This window comes from Podarcis tiliguerta (assembly GCF_965153285.1).
Source record: "Podarcis tiliguerta genome assembly, chromosome: 5".
Taxonomy (NCBI): Eukaryota; Metazoa; Chordata; class Lepidosauria; order Squamata; family Lacertidae; genus Podarcis; species Podarcis tiliguerta.
The window spans coordinates 44,655,664-44,680,319 of record NC_139538.1 but is presented as its reverse complement, the minus strand read 5'-3'; the positions used below and the strand labels follow the sequence as shown (position 1 = coordinate 44,680,319).

Sequence of the window (24,656 nt, the reverse complement as noted above, 5' to 3'; positions counted from 1 at the left end):
TCTATTCAAATGAATTAAGCAAAACCGCCAGGGTTGTACAGATTTGTACATAGTGTTTACTATAACACTCTAGTGAAAGAAAATTAGACCCTCCTATGTTGGCAAGACAAAGCCCTATGGTATGGTATGGTATGGTATGGTATGGTATGGTATGGTATGATAGGAAATAGCACGACAGCATGAAGCTGCAGAGATACTAAATCCATGCTATTTTATGTTTTAGGACAAGCCAGCCTGGACTACAGCTTGCTTGCATTCAGTTACACAGGTCCTTACCTGGCCAGTTACTCCTCAATCCCAGACTTTTCTCTTACAATATGGTAAGCTTACAATATGGATAGATTGTTTATATTGTATTGTATTGTATTATTATATTATATTATATTATATTATATTTATTACATTATTATATTTATTACATTATTATATTATAATATTAGCTACTTAATAATTCATATTACTTACTAATAGATCCTTTGCTCTCTGTAGCTAATTTAACACCTGTCAGAAATAGAAATGTCTTCATTTTTGCATAATACAGGCAACTCACCATTTGCACGTGATTGGCACATGTGCAACTGCTGACATGTGTGCCATTTTTAGCGCCTCAAGGGGGCAGCGTGTCCCACTGACATGCGTGGTGCCTTGGAATGTACACTGTACTTCCTAATAGACATGCATATAATTGCACTGTTAATTGTTTTCACTTAATCCTCTTTTGCTGGCATTCTATCTGATTCTATGGTTCTTGTTCTATGGTGTGATTTTAAGTTTTCTGTTATAGAGAGGCCGAATATAAATTTACAAAAAAAATTCAAAAAAATAAAATTAATATTTTTGCGTTCTTTCATTTTTGATTAGGGACTGGAACAAAAAAGTTATTTTGTGCAGTCAGTCACAGATGGGAGTAGAAGTGACCGCAATGAGTTTTAACCCCATGAGCTGGCACCAATTGTGTTTATATAATGGGACTTCTGTTACACTTTGGACCATTGAGCGGAATAATGAAGAGCACATTTTGAAGTCAAAGTAAGGTTAATAGAAAGAGATGTTTCAAATGTTATTTTTATTTTACACTAAGATTAATTTTTGTGATAGATAAAGAGCATTTTGGCAGCTGATGAATGGTAAAGCATGCCTTCAGGTGAGGGTCTACAGATTAAAGAGTTGCTATGTACCGTATTTTTTGCCCTATAGGACGCACTTTTCCCCCTCCAAAAATGAAGGGGAAATCTGTGTGCGTCCTATGGGGCGAATACAGGTTTCGCTGAAGCTTGGAGAGCGAGAGGGGTCAGTGCGCACCGACCCCTCTCGCTCTCCAGGCTTCAGGAAGCTATCAGCAAGCCTGGGGAGCCCGCGGGAGTTCCCGCAGGGCTCCCTAGGCTGCGGATAGCAGCCTACCGCCCGGCGCGTAGGGTGCCCTGAAGCAGAGCGCCCCGCACGCCGGACAGACATCGGCCAGCCCCACAAGCTCAGGGGACAGCGGGGAGGCGCAGGGCCGCCATCCCGCTGTTCCCCAACCTGGTTTGGGGGGGGAAATAAAGGAAATATTTTTTTCTTTATTTCCCCCCCAATAAATTAGGTGCGTCCTATGGGACGGAGCGTCCTATGGGACGAAAAATACGGTATATCAGGTGGCTAATCCATGTCTCTTGGGCAAAATAAACATGTTCTGTCCTTTGCATTTTAGAAAAACGTATTTTAGAAATATGGAATAGCCCTCGTGGTTCCTTGTCTTTAAAAGGAAATTTTCCAATTATTAACTCATTTTCTGTTTGTTTTCTTACATTTATATCCTGCCCCCGCTCTCCCAGTCTTCCATCATGGAACCCAACACAGTGTACATGTGGTTCCCAGTCGGTCACCGATCCAAGCCCTGAAGTGACCCAGACTTGCTTTGCTTCCACAAGGTGGCAGCTTCATGTGCCTTCAGACTATGCCCCTGGACTTTATTAGTGATGCTTTGGATTGAGTTCCAGTCCTCAGGCATATGTTCACATTATGCTTACTGTGTATCCAATGTGCTCCTACTACTCATTTTTGAAGCTGCATTTACATGACATAAGCCACAGTCCATATTAGCAGTGGTGGAGGAAGTGGGGAGGGCGGAGCACCCTGGGTGCCACCTTTGAGGGGGTGACAAGAAGGCACCCCGTGGGGGGCTCGCCCTGCCACCATCACACCGCCCCAGCCGCATGCGGAGGATCCTTCGCTCGCGGCTACACCCTCCACCGCCGTCCGTACAACGCTCAAGCAGCGCTGTCAGCAAACCACCCGGGGGTGCGTGCGCCGTACAGACGGCACACGCATGGCACTGCTCAAGCTCTGTACAGAGGCCACAGGATCCCTCTGTCACCGCATATTAGTCTTGTAGTTTCTTGACCAATACTGCTGTATTATTATTTTTTTATTCCTTAATTCAGCTTCAGTCTGATTAGATAATTGGATGTGGAGTAAGCAGAAATGTGAACACATTCCCTAACAGCCGCTGCACAGAAGTAGATGAGTGTGCAAGAACAGATGACAGCTTAATCAACAGGCTTGGGGGGGAACCCAGAAATACAAAAATATATGGGGGGGGGGAAATAATGGAGTCTTAAGAAACTCGAAATAGCCTAATGAGAACTAAGCATGCACAGTGACTACAGATTGCTGTTGGAGGTGGAGAAGAAAAAGCTGAATGGGGTATCCTGGGGAGCATGACTTCAACAGTTTGTTTCAGTCCCGCTTGAATTTTCCAAATATGCTTCTTCTGTGCCCTTTTTCTCATTGCTTCAGGTCAGTTAGGCTTCCTGCTGAAGATGGAACTTTAGCAGATGAGCAAAACAGCTTCTTCTCCCATCCCATGGACAATGATCCTTACTTTGGCCCTATTCTGCCCAATTCAGCCATTGCTGGCTTGGTAGGAGATGAAGCAGAAACATTTAAGGTGAGTTCTGCTATGGATATAACTACTTGTGGTCAAGATATCTATTGAAATATCGTTGATATAGGACAGCACAACTTTTAACAAAACACTCAGCAATTTTCCCTGTGAAAAGTAGATAACTGCAATCAATGCCAGTCAGCACTGAATGAGTAATTTATTTTTTAGTACTATTTGTTTTAGTAACTGATTTTATTTTTTTTAAATTGAAGCCTAAAGATGACATTCAACCTTATGTTCACCCTACTTCCCACTGCTGGACTCAAATCTCTGATCTGTATATGGGCTGTGAAGAAGGATATTGTTTGAAAATTGGTGCAGACACATTCAAGGCTACAGTTATCCATCAAAAACTTTCCCCAGATGCTAAAGGTTAGTGCAGTTTCAAGTCAAGGATTGTCCCCAGCCTTTTCTGATTCATTAGGATGACCAGGGTCCCTTTCATAGAATGAGAGGGGCAACTGCCTCTCCACGTTTTAGACTATATGTAATTCTTCTTCACCTGCACCTGTACCTGGACAATTCACTGGTTACACACACTGATCTGGTACTGCTAAGCCAAATAACAGCTTAGCACGAGTACAAGGTACCAAAGAAGAGACAATGGCCCCTTTGCTCCTTCTTCAGTCATTGTACTGCTGTGCTACTGTGAGTTAAACAGTGGTTTGGCTGAATGTGTCATCGCAGTCTGGGTTATTGAAATGTCTGGCTACAGACAAGCCAGGAGCTGTAATGGAGGTTTGTTCTTCATTTACATCTTGTGTTTATCTGGAGGAGACATGGCTTATTCCTGGATTCAGGCAATATGACAAGACAAACCATGTCTTCATCTTGCTGCAACATAGCAGCGGCAGGAAGGAAGAGCAGAACAGCAGCAATCTCTGCTCCAGGAGCCTGCACACGTCAAGAATTGAGCCACTTTGTAACTACTATTATAAATTAGTATGTTAGTGCCAAAGACAAAAATTCCATTTCTTCTTCTAAATGGTGACTGTTTTACGAGTAGACCTTTGAATGTTGCTGTGAACTTAGACCCTATCATACAATTCATGCTTTAAAAATATGGAAGCCATCTTCGATTGGAATGGTGTGGGTCTCCTATGGCCACTGAAATGCAATAGATTTATTGAATCCACTAGCTTCACAGCTGGTGGTCTTAAAACTATTTGACCAGTGCTCCTAATATTCTGCCACATTGAACTCCCCTCATCTTCATATTTATTATTTTTAATTAATGTCATCACGTTAAACCACCCCAATAGTTATTTCATTCTGCTGTGGACATATTACAATACAGACATTTCTTGTGAGAGCACATAAATGCCTTCCATCTTCAGGGAAAGAAGGAAAGCCAAAACATGGTCAATTGCCCATTTATCCATGTGTGTGTATGCCTAGACGACACATTACTACTTAGAATGAAGGTATGCAGTTCCCAAACCAAACCCCATAGAAGTGATTATTGCAGTCTTCTGAAACTACAGTAGGTCCTTCACAAATCCAGTAAATACTGGTTCCACACTATAAAAATCTACAAGCAGGTTGGTGTAATGAGGAAGCCTTTGTTTCTTTTAAACTATATCATGTCTGGTCCTCCAGCACACTTGTCAATATACTGTGTAGGCCGCAACTGACATAGCCTTGTTTCCTTTCCAGCAAAAAAAAGGGCAACTTTTCGATCGGTATCACACAGTATGAAAACAGAAGGTATTTACTTTTTAATGCTAATTGACTTTGCAGGAAGCATCTGCAAAGGGGATTGTATGTTGCTGTCTGGTAGGAAACAGCTAATCAGAGTGGCATATTTGAAATGAGGGGGTGGTGTTTTATTTGGTGACTTCATCAGAAAACTCTCCAGTGTCAGCAGTAGAATTGGATGGCCACGAAAATGAGCTGTCCAGATGCAAATTCCACCTCCAAAAGTTTTATGAATGATAATCCATTATCAAAGTACTAAATTTTGTACACTGAAAAACAGGTATACTAAAGAATAGTACTGTAAGAAGAAGAGGTTCTCTCACTCTGTGTAATAAAGAGAGCATATGTGCATGCAGACAAGCATTACACCATAACAAGGATTACACCATAACAATGGGTGTTTGCCACACTTTTACCAGAGAAGAGGGATGGGGGATAGATAGTTTTGGAGGGATTGGAAATGCTGATGGAAGAACTAGAGCCTTTTTATGCTTCCATCGCTCCTTTGGTTTTGTGTTATGCTTTGTCTTATCATTAAAATAGTAGGAATAAAGTTGGAAAAGTAGGAATAAAGCTGAATAATCACAAAGGGACCAAATCCTGATGGGTTTCAGGCAGGTGTGCAACAGGGGAGATGCATTATCACCTTTGATTAAATCACTTTTGCTCCCTCTGTTAACTTTTACTTTTTAATGTTGTTTTTTGATACAGTGAAACTGCATTTTGGCTTTATTTTGAAGGGAGCAGAAGCTTTAGCCCTTCTCCTATTTATCTTCTTAACTCAGGGCTACACCCCCAGTTGCAAAAAGAAGGCCACAGTGATGTTTTCTACTCTGGGCTCATTATTGCCCATAATCCCTTTGTAGCAGACCAGGTCCTTGGCCTTGGAATCCTAAACATATTTTTCTATGGAAAAATGTGGCAGTGCAATTTTCAAAAAGTGCAAATCCAAGTGGCTATAGAAGGTTCATAGCCTCTGTGACATAACCATGGTTCATTTTGTGATGATCCAGGATCCTTTACTTGTGGTGATCCTTGTTTCAACAGAGTGACACTCTACAAGGAGATAAATAAGCCTTTGCGGCTGTATCCTGGCATTAAATATAATTTTTGACTAGTAAGAATTTTGAAAGGTCTGTATATGTAAATGAATCAGCCTGATTCGCACTTCCCAGACTAATATGCAGCTCAGATTGCAGTTAGGCTTTCTTCAGATGTTGTGATACACATTTTATGTGCCCTTTGATACATTTTTTGAGCCAAAAACTGTATTATTGTTCTTAAAACAAAACCTTAGAATGGTGCAGAAATGGGTTGGAATGGACTTATGAGTGAGTACATATAAAACTGAAACAGATGAAAAATCCATCCATCCCTGTTCCTTATTATTCCACGGTAGTGAGTGGCAGTACTGCCTTTGGAGATTAGTTATGAAATTTAAGTGATAAATTTTTAAAATTTCTTTTATTAATTCTTTTTGTAGCTGAAGAAAAGAAGGAAGCTCAGAACGTCAGACTGCTTGCCATGGCACTTCATAAAGATGGACTCTATACAGCTGGAAATGTATGTAAGGCACCATTTGGTAAAGGACTGTAGCCCCAATGTTAGCTTTAATCCTATGCTAATTGCAGGTGTGCGGGTGGTGCTGTGGGTTAAAACACAGAGCCTAGGACTTGCCGATCAGAAGATTGGCAGTTCAAATCCCTGCGACGGGGTGAGCTCCCGTCGCTCTGTCCTTGCTCCTGCCAACCTAGCAGTTCGAAAGCACGTCAAGTGCAAGAAGATAACTAGGTACCACTCTGGCGGGAAGGTAAACTGTGTTTCCGTGCACTGCTCTGGTTCGCCAGAAGTGGCTTAGTCATGTTGGCCACATGACCCAGAAGCTGTACGCCGGCTCCCTCGGCCAATAAAGCGAGATGAGCGGTGCAACTCCAGAGTCGGTCACAACTGGACCTAATAATCAGGGGTCCCTTTACCTTTACCTAATTGCAGGTGTGCAGGCTGGATTCAGACTGGAACAACATTGAGGGTCAGAGTGTGAAAGCCCCCAGCCACCCCTAGTCCTGACCTGTTTGGAGCTCTAAAAATAGCTATTTCTGCAAGAAAAAATGTGCATTCCAGAGCAAAGGATCTGTGATAGGATGAGAGAGAGAGATTTGCCTAAGGTCATATAGTAAGCTCATGGTGGAGATGATATTCAAATCAGGGACTTTGATCTGTAGCTCAGTCACTTAGCTGCTATGCTACACCGACTCACAGGCATCAGCCACACCCTTCTGCTGATTCCCCAGCTGCTGCCATAATATACCATCCTGGAGTTGCACCAAATGTAAACACAGAAACTTGTTGCTTATACCTAAGTCCTAAGAGCCAAACTAGACGTAAGGCATTGGAGATGGTGAGTGGATATACTGTATTGGCCCGAATATAAGCCACGCTTTTTTCTCAAATTTGGGCCGTGAAAAGTTAAAATGTGGCTTATATTTGCAACCTTACTGCATGGCTCCCTCCCCCCCACATACCAGGAAGCAGCCCGGGAGTGCTGGGCAGTGGCACGCTGCCCACCTGCCACTCCCAAGCCTCCCCCAGCTGCCAGAAATAAAGCAGCAAAGCAGCACAGCTCCCTCCTCCAGAGAGCAGCCCGGGAGCGTGGGGCAGTGATGCGCGAGCTGCCGTAAAGAAGGGGGAGGCTGCCCGCAAAGTGGCCCCCCACCAAAAGCAGCCTGGGAGCTCGCAGCCCACCTGCCGCTCCCAAGCCTCCCTTGGCACCGGTGGGGAAGGTAGTGCTGGGAGTCAATAGTGCTGGGAGGTGGGCCACACCCGCAAATAAACCTTGAATTTTAAAGGTGTGGCTTATTTGTGGGTGTGGCTTATATTCAGGCCAATACCTCTTAATTATTATTACTTCCTTTTTTTTAAGTAGCCACAGGATGGCAAACAAATTTGGTTGGGGCTGGAGCACCGACAGAGGGAAGAGGTTAATCTTTCTCCCTGCACCCTGATCCCAGTTTAAATTGCCCCTCTCTAGGTTGCTGTTTTCCCATAAGGGGCAAATACATGTACATTTTCACTAATAGTGTGTTGGGAGGGTATTATTTAGATAATAATTAGGAGATTAGGAAAACATTATCGGGAAAACACAGTCGGGAAAACACAGGATTGGGAAAACACTGTCCCTATTTAATTCCACCTAGTTGGTTGCTATGCTGTCTTGCTAATTATGCTTTTAAAGGTGTGTGTCTGTTTTTGCCTAGGATGGCGTTGTGCGTTTATATAAAATCAAAGGCAACAGTTTTCAGATGGAGGACTGTCTGGAAGTGGAAGAGCCCATAACAAGTCTTATCTTCTCCCCTGACTACTTTTACTTATTAGTAGAAACAGAAAAGGTATATTGTGAAAGGCAAAGTTGCTGATAAATGGTCCCTACCTTAAATTGGGATATTTTAAAAAGTGAGCCCATAATCAGTACAATTTGGGGTCTATCACACGCAACAGAAGTGCAGCTATTGTAGGAAATAATCAAATAGTGCTGGATACTGATTTTGCATCTGATTTTAATCTTTGCCTTAACATGCAAATGAAGATTGAGGTATGAAATTCAGAAGATTAATTCATATATCTAAAATAAACTTTTAACCACTTACCACAGCTCTGTAATTGGGAGCAAAAATGCTGGGGGGAAACCCATGGTTGAGTGTGTAATATGTGTGTCTCTGCTTGCTTGAATATGTGTGCATGCCTGCTTGCCTATCTGCTCACCTCTGTATATCTTTCTCTGCCTGCTTGAATGTATCTGTGCTTTTCTGCTAATATGTCGTTCCCCCACTGAGTGTGTGTGTGTGTGTATCTATGGTGTGGGCAGGGTGTGTGTGTCTATTTGTGTATGCATGTGCTTTATTTGTGATTAATATATGGGGTATGTGTGCTTATGTGTTGGTTATGCTCACTTTGGTCACATCCACATGGCATTTGGCCCCTGGAAGGATGACAAATCCTCAATGTGATGCTCAGGTTAACCACTCTGTATCAAAGGCCTGGAAAGATAAGATGGCTTTACCTGGCACTGAGAATATAACATCATGGGCACCCATTGAGACTCTCTGGGCTGAGCATTCCACAACCATATTGGCAGTCCACCGCAGAAAAGTCCCTTCCTTTAATAGCCACCCACTACACTTCACCTAGGGACGTGGGTGGCGCTGTGGTCTAAACCACTGAGCCTTTTGGGCTTGCCAATCAGAAGGTCGGAGGTTCAAATCCCCTCGACGGGGTGAGCTCCCATGGCTCAGTCCCAGCTCCTGCCAACCTAGCAGTTTGAAAGCATGCCCAAAAGTGCAAGTAGATAAATAGGTACCGCTCCAGCGGGAAGGTAAACGGTGTTTCCGTGCGCTGCTCTGGTTTCGGTGTTTTGTTACGCCAGAAGCAGCTTAGTCATGCTGGCCACATGACCCGGAAAAACTGTCTGCGGACAAACACCGGGTCCCTCAGCCTGTAAAGCGAGATGAGCACCGCAACCCCAGAGTCATCTGAGACTGGACTTAACTATCAGGGGTCCTTTACCTTTTACACTTCACCTGGCAGGGGCACCTGGAGAAGGGCTGTTTAAAAAGATCTCAGAGTCTGGGCACTTCACACCTATCTTTCTTCTTCTTAGAAAATAGCTACCAGCATTTCCTCATTGTGCTCTGCCATATTAGCAGTAAATCAGGATCAAAAAAGTAGTCAAATGTCAATGAAATTGTATGTGGTTGTTACAGAAAGCAAGTTGTTAGTGTGACAGCCAGTTTTTCAGTCCTTTATGGAAATGCATAAAATAATTGAATCATATAACCTAGTGTTTGTCAATTTGAGTTCAAATCTACTTCTCAACATCTAAAAAAGAAAATTGAGAAAGATAGGTGCATTTTTCTCAAAGAATTTAGGATATGCTTTTTCTGTCCTCATAATAGATTATCATATCCACTTAACAGGGATCACTCTTCGCTTTTAATCCTAATGATAATGAAGATGTTATCAAGTTAATAGATGCCAGTATAAGCCATTTTGTAGGAGCTGAGTTTCTTGTTCCAGGAAACAAGCACTGTGTGGTAAGGAACTCTTTTTTTCCAAATAACAGAAGAGAGAAAGCAGTGTTTTTTAATGCACTGTCACAACCTTTGCCAGCTTGCAGTCCTCCAGATGTTTTGGACTACAACTTCCATTAGCTGTGGGAGTTGTGCTCCAAAATAGCTAGAGGCCCCCCAGTTGGGAAAAGGCTGCACCATCATCTTGTGAAGGCTATTACAATTCAAGATTTCAAATGAGATCTGAAAACCTATATCCATATTGACTGTTCTACTTTGATGTTTTTATCCTATTCATTTTACAAGGCACTGTAAGCAGTTGGATAAGGCAGGCTGTAAATAAAAACTAAATACAGGCGGTGACCATTTTTGGCTTGTCCATTGACATGTGATCACCGATGCATGGGTCCTTTTGGACCCAGAAAAGGGCATAATGGGGGTGTAATGGGGCAGGGTGGGCTTATGCATGCTCTGCCAAATGTACGTGGGGGCTGGGAACAAGACCCCTGCACAAAAATGGTCACCACCTGTAACAAACAAATACAGTGGATCCTTGGTTGTTGACCTTAATCCATTCTGAAAGTCCGTTTGACTCCTGAAACATTCGAAAACCAAGGTGCGGCTTGCAGTTGGTGCAGGTGCCCTGGAAACCATAGCCAACAGCCGCATCGGACGTTCGGTTTCCGAAAAACGTTCGAAAATGAGAACACTTCTGGGTTTTTGGTATTCGGGAGCCGATTTGTTCGTCAGCTAAGCTGTTCGAGAACCAAGGTTCCACTGTAACTAACAGGCATTTTTATTTCAATGTACATAGGCCATGCAGTGGGAGCTGTGCTAATGAGCCTTGCTTTAGTCCTGCTGCTAGAGAAGGAAGAAGATGAGGCATTTCACTAGTAAGCCAAACATAGGAGTAGGCAGGGTTGTGCTCTCCAGACCTTGCTGGACTCCAATTCCTGTCGTTCCCAGACTGCATGGCAAGTGGTCAGGGATGATGGGAGGTGAAGTCCACCAACTCTCTTTATACTGAAACTCTTGGTGCAAAGTTGTTGCATCGCTTTGCAGTGGTAGGTAGTTTAGGCACCACCTTTAGATGTCAGGCCTCTTATAGTTAATCTCACATGACTCCCTTTTGGAATTGGTGCTTCCAGACTGTCACAGTTTTGGGAGAGGGATTAAAAGTGCATACTAGAGGGAACGTTAGGTTTGTGCAGTTCAACTAGATTAAAGGGCTCTGCCATCCTAGCACAGCAAATCAAAAGAAACTGGCCTTATGTGGTTTAGCGAGTAATGGGGGAATGCATTAAAAATGGCAGGACGAATGAATTACCAACGGGAAGCCATATAAACATGCTACAAGCAAAATCAGGACGAATGCAAAATGAATGCCCATTGTTGCATAACTGCCCCGTAAACAAATAAGGAGAAATGCTCACTAAAATGTGGAAATAGTGTAGCCACAAGTACGCCCTCAGTCACAAGGTGTGCTAGCTTGAGTGTCAACAGATTGCCAGCTTACTTATTTTCTCTAGGAACTCTGTTTTGTTTTGTCTATAATAATGTCCTGGGGGGGGGGGGGAGAGACCAGATAGATTGGATAGCGCATCTTTGTGTTTAAATTTGGAACTGCTCTAGCAACATAGAAATGGGGTTTAGGATCTGATATTAAAAGCAAATGAGTTGCATGAAACAAGGATCTGAACCCGCTTTCCTCCTATGGCTTAACACCACCTTGCCCTTCTCACGAAATACTTTCCCCCCTCTTCAGAGCCAGGGTAACATCAGCTTCAGGTTTCAGAGTCCCAGATAGGATCAAAGTGCCTGGAGAGTAGTGCTGCTGGGAGATATCCCAGGAGCCCAGTCGGAAGCTCTGAATTTCTCACTCGCAAACTTGCTTTTGCTTTGAAAGTTGGATCCAGCATACAAAATTGCTGCCATTACATCTGTTGGCTCTTAAGTGAACTTGTTCAGTGTGCATAGCTAGTATGTCAAGTCACCAACCTGATTTATTTTCAATTGTTGCTTACAGCGTTTTTTCCTCTTCTATTGTAGTCTGTAGCAGGATCAGGAGAGGTACATGTTTGGCAGTTGGAAGATGGTGCTTTTGTCAGCAAGCTATGTCTACATACCTTGGTATGCACAAACAGAATTTGAGTATGTAATTAATGAGACATTTTATCTGTTGTCTTATTAAAGCCAGCAATACATTTGGTCCAGCAGAGAACTACAGTTTTGAGAAAGACCAATATTATTTTTCCTAGTAAAACAGTCTATCCAATAGAGCTTTTGGTATAGAAAAGCCAAGAGTACTCTGATGGTACTTAATGAGAAAAATGAAAAAGAATATGATATTATATATAGGGATTCACTGTTTACTATTTTACAAAGCATGCTTTTGAACTTCTGTGGAATTTTAAAAACATTTCTGAAGCTGTTTCATATGCAAATGTGTCAAGAATAAAACAAGAAGAATTATGTTAACTAAGTATGGCCTAATAATGATTCATGCATGATTGATAGGATTCTTTTTTGAAACCCCATAAAAGGTAACTTGCACTTGAAAAACTAAGAATCCTTGTCACTGCCATAAAATGTTTCTCAAGATCCTGTCACAGTGAAATTCACTGTCATTTGTTCTTTCCATAGGTCACTGCAATGGCCTGTAGCCTTTCATGTTCATGTGTCACAGCGGGAACTAAAAAGGGCCAACTTTACTTTATAGATCTTACTGCCATTGAAACGCCTAGGGTGGTTCACAGAGTTTCCATTTCTGAGCATCCTATTCAATTTTTGCAGTAAGTATATTGAGAAAGCAGAGCAAAAAAGACTGTCTGGGCTCAACCACAAGCAGGGGGCCCCACAGGATACAAAGGGGTCAGCAAACTTTTTTTGGAGGGGGCCAGTTCACCTTCCCCCAGACCTAGTGGTGGGATGGACTGCACATGTGATGGAGACGGCTTCTCTCTCTCTCCCCTCCCCTCCCCCAAACCTAAATCCGGCTATGGTCAGGCACCAGCAGCCCCTGGAGGGGGTGACAGATGCCACCATCTCCCTGCCATATCAGTTGCCATATTTCAAGGAAAAAAAAAATACTTATTTAAGCACGGCAGCCCCATCCTCTGGAACTCTGCCTATTTAGATCAAGTAGACACCGTTACGTCGGGACGCGGGTGGCACTGTGGGTAAAACCTCAGTGCCTAGGACTTGCCGATTGTATGGTCGGTGGTTCGAATCCCTGCGGCGGGGTGAGCTCCTGTCGTTCGGTCCCAGCTCCTGCCCACCTAGCAGTTCGAAAACACTCTTAAGTGCAAGTAGATAAATAGGGACCGCTTTATAGCGGGAAGGTAAACGGCGTTTCCGTGTGCTGCACTGGTGCTGGCCCGCCAGAGCAGCTTCGTCACGCTGGCCACGTGACCCAGAAGTGTCTCCGGACAGTGCTGGCCCCCGGCCTCTTAAGTGAGATGGGCGCACAACCCTAGAGTCGGACACGACTGGCCCATAAGGGCAGGGGTACCTTTACCTTTACCTTTTAGGCACCGTTACTCTACTATTTCGGGTGCCTGCTAAAAGCTATTGTGTTTATACACACCTACTCAGATGCTTAGAAAATTGGAGTAACTTTAGTCTGTTTTAGTAATTTAACTTATATATGCTTTAAAGTAGGGTTATAGTTTTTTTCTTGATTTACTATTTTATCTTTTGTAAACAGCTTTGAGGGTTTTTTTTTTAACAATCAAGCAATGTATACTTTTAGTGAAATAAATAGTTAATAAATAATTTTTTATGTACTATATTTGTTCCTTTTCCCTCTCAAGCTATGAACAAAGTGGTCAGTTTCTCATAACGTCAACAATAAATGGATATATCTTTATTTTAAATGCTCTGCCCATGGAATCATTTCAAGTCCTTGGATACGTAGGTAATACAGTATGTTCAAAATTCATGGATATTTGTTGACTGCATATGCTAGCTGCAATATTTGCAAATGGTAATGGATATTATTTCCTGAGCATTTTTAAAGAAGATGATACTCTGCAGAAACTGAAGGTTTTACTTCAAAATAATAGTTTGTCTTAAGGCTGACAGAGAATATCATCCAGCCTGTATACTATCCACATTTAAAGGAAATTCCTTGACACTGGATTTTTGCTATCACCCTGTGAATATTTGCATTAGTTTCCTTAAAAATAAATAAGTGTCTGCATAGCTTCTATAGCTACAGAAGAAAATCTGAAAACACTATGGCGGGTAATTGGGGGAGGGAGGCTGTTTCCTAAAGGCTCTTTCTGTTCATTGGAATTTTGAGGACCAACTCAATTTTGTTTAATGGGTTTATAATAAAACTGATATATATCCACTCATTGTGACCTGGTGTATCTATCATGCTGATTTGTTTTTGGGGTGAGCAAGCCTAACTTTACGCATAACACCCTTGCACAAAGGAGCTGTAATGGGCTTCCTTGAGTTTTTAATAATAAAGTGGTGAAAAGAACTGTTATCGAAACTCCTACATTCTTTTATAAGACTGAATGCATTTGTTAGGTCCCCAGTTCAGATCAGGGTCATGGTGCTGGCAAAGAGAGATTTAAACCAGCTTTCTAATTCTGGCTTGTCCACCTTCCAAGCTGCAGTTTGTAAATATACTTAAGTTGTGTAACAAATTACAAGTGATTAAGAGTGCCTTCAATTGGGACTAGGTTTTTATGTGTATATGTGTGATACAAAGTTGGCTATCTTCTGCTTCCGCTGTTGCTGGGAATCAGAAGTAGGAAGTGTGCTATTGTAGTAAGGTCCTACTTGCAGGTTTCCCATAGGCATCCTATTGACTATGGCAAGAACAGGATGCCCAAATAGATAGGCCTTGCGCCTAATTCAGCAGGGCTTTCCTTATGTTCTCAGGTTTTTCCCTGTAGAGAAATAGTCACATACAAAGAGGCCCTAATTTCAAAAGCTAGTCTACCTACCTCTTTACTTGGTGTTACCTTCCCCGGGCTCCTAATATATTGCACACTAATAGAAGGAATATATTATTGTGATTCTCTACCTTGCTTGAAATGCTGATTTCTCTTCACTTTAGCAATGACCAGTGAGATTCTTGATATAACTTCAGTCTATGATGTAGAAAAGAGTTCAACTGAAGTGATTGTACTCCTTTGTCCACCGGAGATCAAAAGGGCACGAGTGGAGATATTTAATCTTCCTTCAAAGATTGTTCTGGGTAAAAATGAAATACCGTGTGAAGTTCTGCTATAGTTGTGTCCTGTATTAGTCATTTTTAAAAATCAAATATGCTAACTGCAAACCCATTCTCCAGGTGTGGAGCCCTTCCTTGCCAAAATGGACCATCTACACATGGGGGTGGGGGTAGTATTAGCAGACTAATGAGAACCCCAAGATTCACAATAGTACAAGCATTATTTGGGGTGGACTCTGAAGAGGGGAGGGGGAGCAGGACTTGCAATATTCTGTAATCATGAAATGCTGGCTAACTGGAGGCGGGAACAGAAAACTGGGGTTGGGAGGGTGGGAATGGAATGGAACATCCTGAGGAGGGATGTGGCTAAGCAGGAGTACTCTACCACTCTGCACATTTCGTTGTGGGTACTTCTAATTCTTTCTCTCTGTGTAGGGTAATCACAGAGAATGAAGGGAATCTAGCATAGTAGAACCAGGAACGAAAAGCAAGAAAACGGAGAAAGCCTTTGCTTCTTATCTCCATAGTGTCTCATTTATAGGGAGAAGTGTGAGGATGCACACTTTGGGCTTGTCTACGCTTCCGCTTGTCAAGTGCCAAGAAAACATGGGTCCCAGCTGTTCTCTGTTTGTCCCATGCTTTCTAGGCGCGGGTCTGAGTGATTTAGATGTTGTCCTGCCACTTTCCCCTAGAAAACCAGCTTTTTAGTGTTAAATCGGAGCAAACATCAATCCAGAGAAAGCCTGATTGATGTTTGTTCCAATTCAGCAGTAAATGGGGTTTTCGCAGGGAAAAACAGAAGTGTGGATGAGTCCTTTGTACAGATATTCTAGAGATTCAGGCTATAACTACACATTTGATTGAGAGCCTGATCTATGTATTTAACACTTATCATGTGCTATTTACATTATTATTTTTTAGTGAGAGATAACTACTGACATGGAAGTAACGTCTTTCTCTCTTCCCCATCCCACTATGAATCTTTTTTTTTCTGCAGAAAATGATGAGTGTATCAATGAAAGAGGGCAGTTGAAAGAAAGTGTCATTCAGACCCGTGGGTATGAACTAGAATATGCTCTAAGTTCTGTGGTCAAGCGGAAGGACAGCACGGTGTTTGGCTATGCTAGCCAGGCACCTTTCATCTGCAAATACCATCTTACGGCAAAGGTATGATCCTATTGCACAATAAATGAGGTGACTTAAGGCGGTCAACCTAGATGTGAAATTTGTTAACTGCATTTCCATTTCTTTAAGCTCTTAGAATTCACAGCCTTGGAAGCTCTTAGAATTCACAGCCTAACCATCTGGGCCCTACAGCAGTAGAAAGAGGGTTTAACTCCTATTCCCATTTTCCTTATGGACTCCCCAGTTTCCCAAATCTGACACTTTATCCTAGATAAGTGTGTGGCTTTCTCAGTGCATCTACCATCTTCTTGCAGGATGCACACTTGTAGTTCACAGGAGCCTCATGCTTTGCATCAGTAACAATCTCTGTGTCCTTGATGCTGGCCTCAAACCAGTCTGCTGTGCTTTTTTGCTAAAAGAGGACATAGCTGTGTTGTAGGTTGCCTCTTTGATGTAGTTCTACCTTGCTTCAGTGCCAGTGCTTGTTTGACGGTATCGGAGAAGCATTCACAAAGTTCAGGTATGGCTGTTGTAGAAGTTTTGATTTGAGGCCACATTTTCTGCTTTGTGCTATCGATTTCTTTGGCTGGAGATGGATCTTGCTCACCACCAGGGAGTGATCCAAGTTTAATAACATGTCCAAAAAGGAACTAGTTCCAGTTCATGATCTTTCATATACAAAATGAAGTAGTTCCTTCATGTTGATTTCACAGTTCAAGTTCATCCAGTCGGTTCTCAGTAATTTTCCTCAACATTCAGAACGTTGCAAGCTGCTGTGGTGAAGTATAAAATAATCAAGTTGGAAGTAACTTAAGGCGCTACATCAAGGGAGAATGAACTTGAAGATGAACTAGAAATTGTTCAGTGTCCTGCACCAAAATGAATTTAATTCTCATTCAGTTCAATTACGGGAAATACTTTCAGGCATAGTTCAGAGATTTCTTTAACTAATTTAGGAAACTTAATTAAATCAATCTATTTAATTCCAAGCACTGATGACATCACTGGCACATGCCAGGGCCTGGCAGTCTCAGTCCCTGATTTGCATTCGCATAGTAGATAGGAGATTTCCTGCCATGCTTCCAAGGCTCTGTTGGCAAAGCCAAGAGCTGTGGTGGGGACTATTGGGTTGACACTGAGCATCTAGGGAACCTGGTACTCACAAGAACTTCACGGGGCCAGCAAGACTGTAACATCCTGGAGAGCAGCTCCAATTTCTGCTTTACATTTAGTATTGGTGAGTTGTATGAAATACAGAAGTGACTTGGTTTCTGCCCAAGAGAACTACATGTAGGATTGGCAGTAAAACCTACTACAAACAGCAGTCCCCATAAAGATTTAACATAGCCCTGTCTGAAGTCTTAAAAATTGTCCATCTTATTTTCTTTTGTTTTCTTAGCTATTTTACATGAGCATTCTTGAATACTACCACAATCACATCTGCTATGTAATGTTACCTGTTGGATTCACAGATAACCTGGAAAGACCAGCCAATCATATTTGCAGAGAAGACGACACCAAGCAAACAGTTTGGACGGGGTTTCCTGGAATTGTCAGCGCATGGCAAGTGGTTAGCTTCAGCTTCAGAGAGTGGCCTCTTATTTATCCATGATGCTTCAAATCTGGTATTTGTCATAGTGTGGCTCCCATTAACCTTTGCTTGTCAGAAGTATTTCATAGGTGCTTAAGCTAACTAATAAAATAATCTATGCAGCTTAATCTTTCATGCACGTATTATTCCAATTTTAACCCCTCCAGTAACACTATTAGTGCTACTAATAGCAGACTGCTGACAAAAGAATATCTATGCATTTTATCTCACTGGACTCGGTTAAAAATAAAATGCCACTTTCCCCCCTTTCATTCAGTGCTCTGTTTACAAACAAAGCAGTCTTTATAACAGAACAACATGCTCACATTAAAATTTGTGCATAGTGTTACTGTTTCTTCACATTTCTATTATTTGGGTACAGCTTAATTTAGCTTAATGCAGGATTGGGTCTTAACCATGGCATGCAAATCTTTGTGTTTTGGCTCTGGTTCAGGCAGACCAGAACACAAAGGACTGGAGGCAGGTGACATAACCTAAGATAGGAGTTCTGAAGATGGCAGATGGGAGAAAGGAGGATGCACAAGTTTAGCAGCTTCTCCAATGGCACGTTGTACCGACTAAGTTGACTGTTGTCAGAGCTTTATAGGTCCTTATCAGTGGGTGCAGATTGGCCTTTGAGTTCAGCTGATCTTCTTCAAGTTCATCCTGAAACCATAAGTCATTGTTGAGCTATGGAACTCTGTCATGGTTTTGCTGAAGAACCACCCTGAACCACATTGAACCATGCTTAAGAAACTAGGAGCTAACCATGAGATGGTGTGCTTTTTGTCCCACCTCCTCCCTTGTCATGCATGAATTCCCCAAAACATTTCTGATAACCTTAACCATGACAAGGGGCTGTATTTATCAGTTTCAACCTAGTTAAGGAGAATCAGGTTCCCTCTTAACCAGGGTTTGCACACCTTCAAATTCCAGTTAGCATTAAACAGGGTGCAGATATAACCGTTAATCATAATTAAGATTGTCATGGTAAATATGCATAACTTACAATCTGCTGGAACCAGAGGTCTTTTTTGGTATTATTCTGAAAAACTTCTGTAAGCCGGGGGGGGGGGCGAGTTGCACACTCTAGCTCCCCGCTCCCCCCCATGCCTACCTAATCCCATGTTGAGCATAAAGGTCAGTTTAGGTTTTCTAAACCTGATTCCCCACAATCAGAATCCTAGTGTTATCAGGGTTCCTGGTTGCAAGCAGGCTTTTAAGCACATTCAGCTGAGCATTCTGTGAGCCCTCCTTCAAACCTTCTTGTGAAACATGAGAGGTTTGTGGATGGCATGGGTCTCACCAGAACATGCACAGACATTGAAGATGGGGCTGGTGTGCAAAATCCCCTACGCAGTGTTAAAACACAGAATCATGCCTGTACAGAGCTAGGATCTTACTTCTTTCCAGGTATGAAAGAGTGAAGTGTTTCCTGCACTTTCAGAGCTTCATCTGCCACATCCATCAGTGAGAAACTCATGTGCATGTGACGCTCTAAATCATGGTCTTTGTCTCTAAATTAATATTCAGCTTTTCTCATTTAAACGTGAATATAGTGAACCACATACCTATTAAAATGGACATGGCTGCAGAATGTGTTTTAGATGCATTTATTTCTCTGTTGTAATCCTTCCAAAACTCTTTGGTCTGATGGGGTACAGATTACAACAATTAAATAAACTGGTCAAGTACTGGCATAATGTTTCCAATCTCTCTTGTTTTAAAAATAAACTTTAAATTTTTTTAAAATGAGAACAAAATGCAAACAACACTAAACATACTGATATAACTGGGGTGTAGTGGCGGAGGAAAACTAGAATGGATAAGAGGAAGGGGAAGAAAAGGGAAAATAATACCCTACATTAATTCATGTGCTGCAACTTTCATCAGTATCCAAGGCATTGAAAAATTACTTTATCCTAATCTTCTAAAATATATCTTCTCCACAAACTTAATTGGATCATTGGGGGTCTATGTACCGTCTCTGTTGTATTGATGTACTGTATATAAAAAAATTTAAACCAAATAGCATAAAAAACATCTGATTTAGATTCTTTCCTAGTTACTTTTCATTGATATGTGAGATGCTCAGAGAGAGCTGTATCCCAGATTCTACCAGCCCAATCTCTTCACCATAGTTAAGAGAATAAAAGCAGGCTGCGGAATCTCAATGTCCCTCTCTCTAGAAGGAATTCTTTGACTATCAGGTAACAGTGGTATTTTCTCTCTCTTCCTGCTTAAGGAGGTTCTGACTCGTGAATACTGCCATTCGTATCATGGACAGGGAATCAGATCTTTGGCATTCTCACTGGATGGCCAACATATTCTTGTAAATGGCATGCAGGACGGTGCACTTGTTTGTCTGAAATGGAAGTATGTATAAGCTGAAGAATGCCTGTATATGACATAAAACAGCCTTTCAGAAATTCCATTAGGCTATCATTTCCTATTCAACAGAGCAATTTAAATACTTTTATATACTTATAACTCTATTATTTGACCCCAAACAACTAGTTTTATGTCAGCTAAAGAAGGGCAACTAAGGGTCTCTCCTGCTTTTTTGGTAGGTGTGTTTTCTAATGTGTCATTTACAGTATACTGGATTTCCCCCACATTTTTCTGCTTTATTAGGTGTTCTGCAGTGCTTCCCAATGTTACTATATTATTGCTATCTGAGTGGCGATGGAGGGTGGGACTCTAGCACCATAGCAAAAGAAAACCTGCATAAAAATTGTGAAGTTGGTGGTGTAAAAATTTACAGGATTTTGGGAGGAAGTAGAGCAACATGCAGTGAATGGAAATGGAACTGCAGGTGCAGACAGTATTGAAAGTGGGAATGCATATAAACATCATGAGCACAAATCACCATGAATTGCAGTAAGAAAGATGTCTGGAATGGCTCTAATTTAATTGACATGGGCTACTATCCTGACCATTTATTTTTGAGCAAATAAGCATTGTATTTAGATATAACAATCTTTTGATCAGTCCATTATGGTGGTACAACCTTACCAATTTCCTAGTCGTTTAATTTCTCTCTCTTTTTTGCAGGAAACTGGGAGAGCGCAATTTCCTAGTCGTTTAATTTCTCTCTCTCTTTTGCAGGAAACTGGGAGAGCGCAAATCAAAGGAGGCCACTGACTTCGGAGCTTACCTTCTTAGCAACGTACTCAACAACTATATTTTCCAAGGAAATGCACACCTAAAGACCATGCGAGAATGGGCAGTGACATCAAGTCCCATATTTAAGTTATCATTGGATAGCATTTCTTCTCAGGTTTTAAGACTTTTTAAATATACCAGTGTGGTATTTGAAACATAGGTGCTATATAGATCCGTGATGTGCATGTATGGAAGTTGTGGATGAGTTACAGTGCATCCTCAATCTGTTGTTAGAGGATCTATGGAGAAAATGACTGATGAATGCTCTGGATAAAGTGATGTGATTGGTGGAGGTCTTGCGTGAAGCTGCCATAAACTAAGCTTAGTAGGAATAAAATACAGAATTGATGAAGATATATATACACACACATATATATGCATGCAGAAAGGGCATAGGGAACTGGGTATGTTTGTATTCTCTTTCACTAAATTTTAGGGCCATCTTCCTGTTCAGCTTATTAGAATGATGAAAACTAGTGAAGACTGGCAGCTCACTGGATGACCCAGACCTGTATTGTCAAGCTGTTGGGGAAGACAAAATGAGAAAGCCAGTACTTGACGTTTCTTGCTCATCCCCCTTGCTATGGTGATAACAATGTTCTGTTGACAGAGATAAGCCTGAAGCTTCCTCCCAATACTGGAGCTACAGAGGAGGGAGCCCAAAACATGAGCAGGTTCTGTAGTATGTTTTAGATCTTCATTTCTGGCATACAAGCAGAAAGCAAAACAAATGGCTACCTTCATACTCTAGTTCTGAACTAAAGACGGACAATGGAGAGGCTCATCTCTGAGCCTTCCATGCAGTTATAATGTCTAATGTGCTAGAGGAAATAGAGCCCTGAATGCTTCCCCCAACCCTCAGAAGCTCTGAACTGCAGGGAATTGGCTAAGAGTTCATTTCTTCCTGACCTCATTTTGTGCAGCGTGGTATCAAGGATAAAACCCCACCCCATGAGGAAGGGGCATGTCCTAATTATAAGAAGTTTGTGACTGGCCAGCGTGGCCACCCAAAGGATATTGACTCCTTGCAGTAACCCAACTATAAGCCATCCTGAGCTCTTTGAAAGAATGGCAAGATAAAAGTGATAGAGGTCATGGATCATCATTCAGTCCCACTTTGTATTGTCCTCCATGGCATTATGCGTCTACTGTTGTGATGATGTTTTAGTAAATATAATGCTTAGTATAGTTCTAATCCCTTTAGAAGCAAGGAAATATGATGAGTGACAAAGGTTTATAGGGCTAGGCAGGCCGCAGACCAGCATAATAGCGAACTTACTTTTCTGATTACTTTCTATAAACAATCATTTTTTATACAACCATGGTAATAGTAACAACCATGGTAGTCTGCCACCAGCATTGACAAATCTTATTGGGAGTCTATGCATAGCAAGCCGTATAACAATTATTTCATTTATTCAGATAAACATATTTTGGTGGCTGAAAATTCTGAAGATAAATTGATAATAGGTCCTGTCTTTCTTTCTTTTTTAATATAACGTTGCAGAAGACATCATTTATTGATACAACAGAACAAGATGAATACTTTCTTCTGACTAAAGCAAAACCTGAAGAGACTACATGGTTGGACCAGAAAGCAGAGACGGTAATTTGTCCAGTTCTGCAATAAAGTCTCGGTGGCAACTGAAATGTGTTTTGGTGTCATGCTGCTCTGTTTTTAAAGCTGCCCCAGTATCAAAAACTGGTAGAAATTGCTTGGGAGTGAAAACCAAGCAGCTTAGGCTATGTATGTACCAATGCCCCTCTTTTCATTTCTGTTTGATTCCTCTTTAGACCAGTTTAGACATACCATTCTGGTTAAAAAAACATGGTTTGCTGAACCGGGAAGAAGCAACAAACTTGAGAGCCCACTCCTCCCCAGTCACTTTTCCTTTTGCATGACTAGCTTCCTGATTTGTTTGTTTGCTTTGACATCCAAACCTGCAAAACTAAGCCACAGTTTCCCAGTTTGGATACCATAGGAAATCATGTAGTCTGCTCCTAAATATGGCACATGGAAAGGCAGGAGAGGGTGCTCAAGTTCAAAACAAATTCTCAGTCCAACAAACCAGGTTTTGTTAGAATGGGAATGTGGTGTCTGAACCAGATCTTTGTATCAAAAAATTCATCTGCTTCTCTCAGGAAGTTTGTAGTCTGCACCATCAATAGCACAGGATTACAAGTGATTGGGACACTTACGGTCAAGCAAACCTGCTGGTTGGTCACCCAATCACTCACCACTGGCGCCTGTCGTTATTTCTGTTCTAGCCAAGTTTTTTGACTGAAGCTACAGGCAGTAAGATTTTCACATTATAATCTCCATTAGAGCTTACCTGTACTTTATTTCATATATCTAGAATCATATTGTTAGTTACTTAGCAGCTCCCTCAAGGCACAGCATCTGTTCCTAGCTACTTCTCTGCTCTTGGTCATTACCAAAAAATTCTCAGTCCTACCCCCAGAGCAATGTCATTTGGTGGGGGAGGCAACCCTCATATTCTTGTATTGTACATTTCATGGAAGCCAACTTGAGGATCTTTCTATATCAAAAAATACAGGGATGCTTGAGGCAAAACAGGAACTGCTGCCCTGCTGCCAGCATCACTATACCTGCTGCTGCTGTGCCAATTTTGAGAGATCTCACCCGAAGTCAAGCCAATGTCAGCATCGCTTCTCCACTGGCAGAGGTGGAAGGGCACCTTCAGGGGGCTTCCGCTGCCTCAAGTGGAGGCCTCACCCTGCCTGATTCAGAAAGATGGGTTAGAAATCAAATGAATGATTAATAAACAAACATCTTTTCCTCTCTCTCTCTCTCTCTCTCTCTCTCTTTATTCTTCTCTCTATTACATCCTAGGCTATGAATGTGGAATCCAGAAAGTTTCACGGAAAGAGAAGAGAAGTAAAAAGCAGAATTAAACAGCTACGCAAAAAGGTGTGTGTTGACAGATTGTCAGAAACATTTTCAGGGCATTGCCCTTCAGCTTTTCCATAGCCATAGATAACACTGCCCATTTCATAGTGGCTTTTAAACATAGCTTTAAATCCGTTCTCTGGAGACCCCTAACCTGAATAGGAGCCATTATCCCCTAATGACTGGGAGCTAATATGGGCAGAAAAGATCAAATGGGTCATTTTCACAGAGTCAAAACTCAGTTGCAGCTGCATATAAAGGGCATTTAAGAGCAGACCCGCATCTAGTGTGCCACTTAGGGAGGAATTTCAATGCCTGCATCTTTATTCTGCATTTTATCACAACATACAAAAAGTGAGCCTTGCATATCCTGCAGCAGTAACTTAGGCTGAGGTTGCCTCTTATATGTGGAGAGGACACTTTTGGCCTGAGTCAGATGCTTATTCCAACTGTCTTGCACTTGGGTTTCCTTCTGCCTTTATGAGATTAGATAACAGCTTTGATGTGTACCGCTGCACTCTTTAAGGCTGATTTTATTACAGCAGGTAACTGGATGCCACTGTAAATGTTTCCATTTGGTTGCTGCTACATGCAAGTGTTGATTACCACATAGACTGGCATGATCATGTGGAGTTTCTTTATGCCAGTGTCCTATGTTCTGCTGCTCTACTTTTTATTATTTGATATATTTTATTATTACAATGGTTTCTGTCACTTATTTTAATGACTGCAGTTCTCCAGGGTGTTTTATAGCGGGAAAGTGTGATGATAGCAACAATATCCTTCACTTTTGGTGGTGATGTGCCTCTGAATACCAGTTGGTGGGAAGCACAAGTCAGAGAGGGCTGTTGTGCTCAGGCCTGCTTGCATGCTTCCCATAGGCATCTGGCCTGATTATTTATACTAGTGAACATAACTAGGACCATTGTAGAGAATCTTCATTTGACAGAACCATTCCATGAGATAAGCAATTCCCACATGTTATG

At 41.8% G+C, this 24,656-nt stretch overlaps 2 protein-coding genes across 4 annotated transcripts in view; one reads left to right on the top strand and one right to left on the bottom strand.

The window, feature by feature from the left end:
- The window catches only part of CFAP43 (cilia and flagella associated protein 43), a 46,896-nt gene that overhangs the window by 3,247 nt on the left and 18,993 nt on the right, over positions 1-24,656 (top strand). For 2 of the 3 annotated variants that reach the window (XM_083441623.1, XM_083441625.1), the window contains exons 3-20: positions 224-320; positions 862-1,029; positions 2,779-2,929; positions 3,139-3,298; positions 4,583-4,633; positions 6,108-6,187; positions 7,879-8,010; positions 9,595-9,711; positions 11,737-11,817; positions 12,331-12,479; positions 13,500-13,603; positions 14,762-14,902; positions 15,876-16,045; positions 17,476-17,628; positions 19,840-19,970; positions 20,703-20,874; positions 22,267-22,365; positions 23,614-23,691. In XM_083441623.1, the coding sequence (XP_083297749.1) occupies positions 224-320; positions 862-1,029; positions 2,779-2,929; positions 3,139-3,298; positions 4,583-4,633; positions 6,108-6,187; positions 7,879-8,010; positions 9,595-9,711; positions 11,737-11,817; positions 12,331-12,479; positions 13,500-13,603; positions 14,762-14,902; positions 15,876-16,045; positions 17,476-17,628; positions 19,840-19,970; positions 20,703-20,874; positions 22,267-22,365; positions 23,614-23,691 (2,234 nt within the window). The remainder of the gene's footprint in view (positions 1-223; positions 321-861; positions 1,030-2,778; positions 2,930-3,138; positions 3,299-4,582; positions 4,634-6,107; positions 6,188-7,878; positions 8,011-9,594; positions 9,712-11,736; positions 11,818-12,330; positions 12,480-13,499; positions 13,604-14,761; positions 14,903-15,875; positions 16,046-17,475; positions 17,629-19,839; positions 19,971-20,702; positions 20,875-22,266; positions 22,366-23,613; positions 23,692-24,656) is intronic. The other variant, XM_083441624.1, reaches the window with a different exon arrangement.
- Positions 1-24,656, bottom strand: part of CFAP58 (cilia and flagella associated protein 58) — a 165,275-nt gene that overhangs the window by 129,428 nt on the left and 11,191 nt on the right. The gene's annotated exons all lie outside the window — the stretch shown is intronic.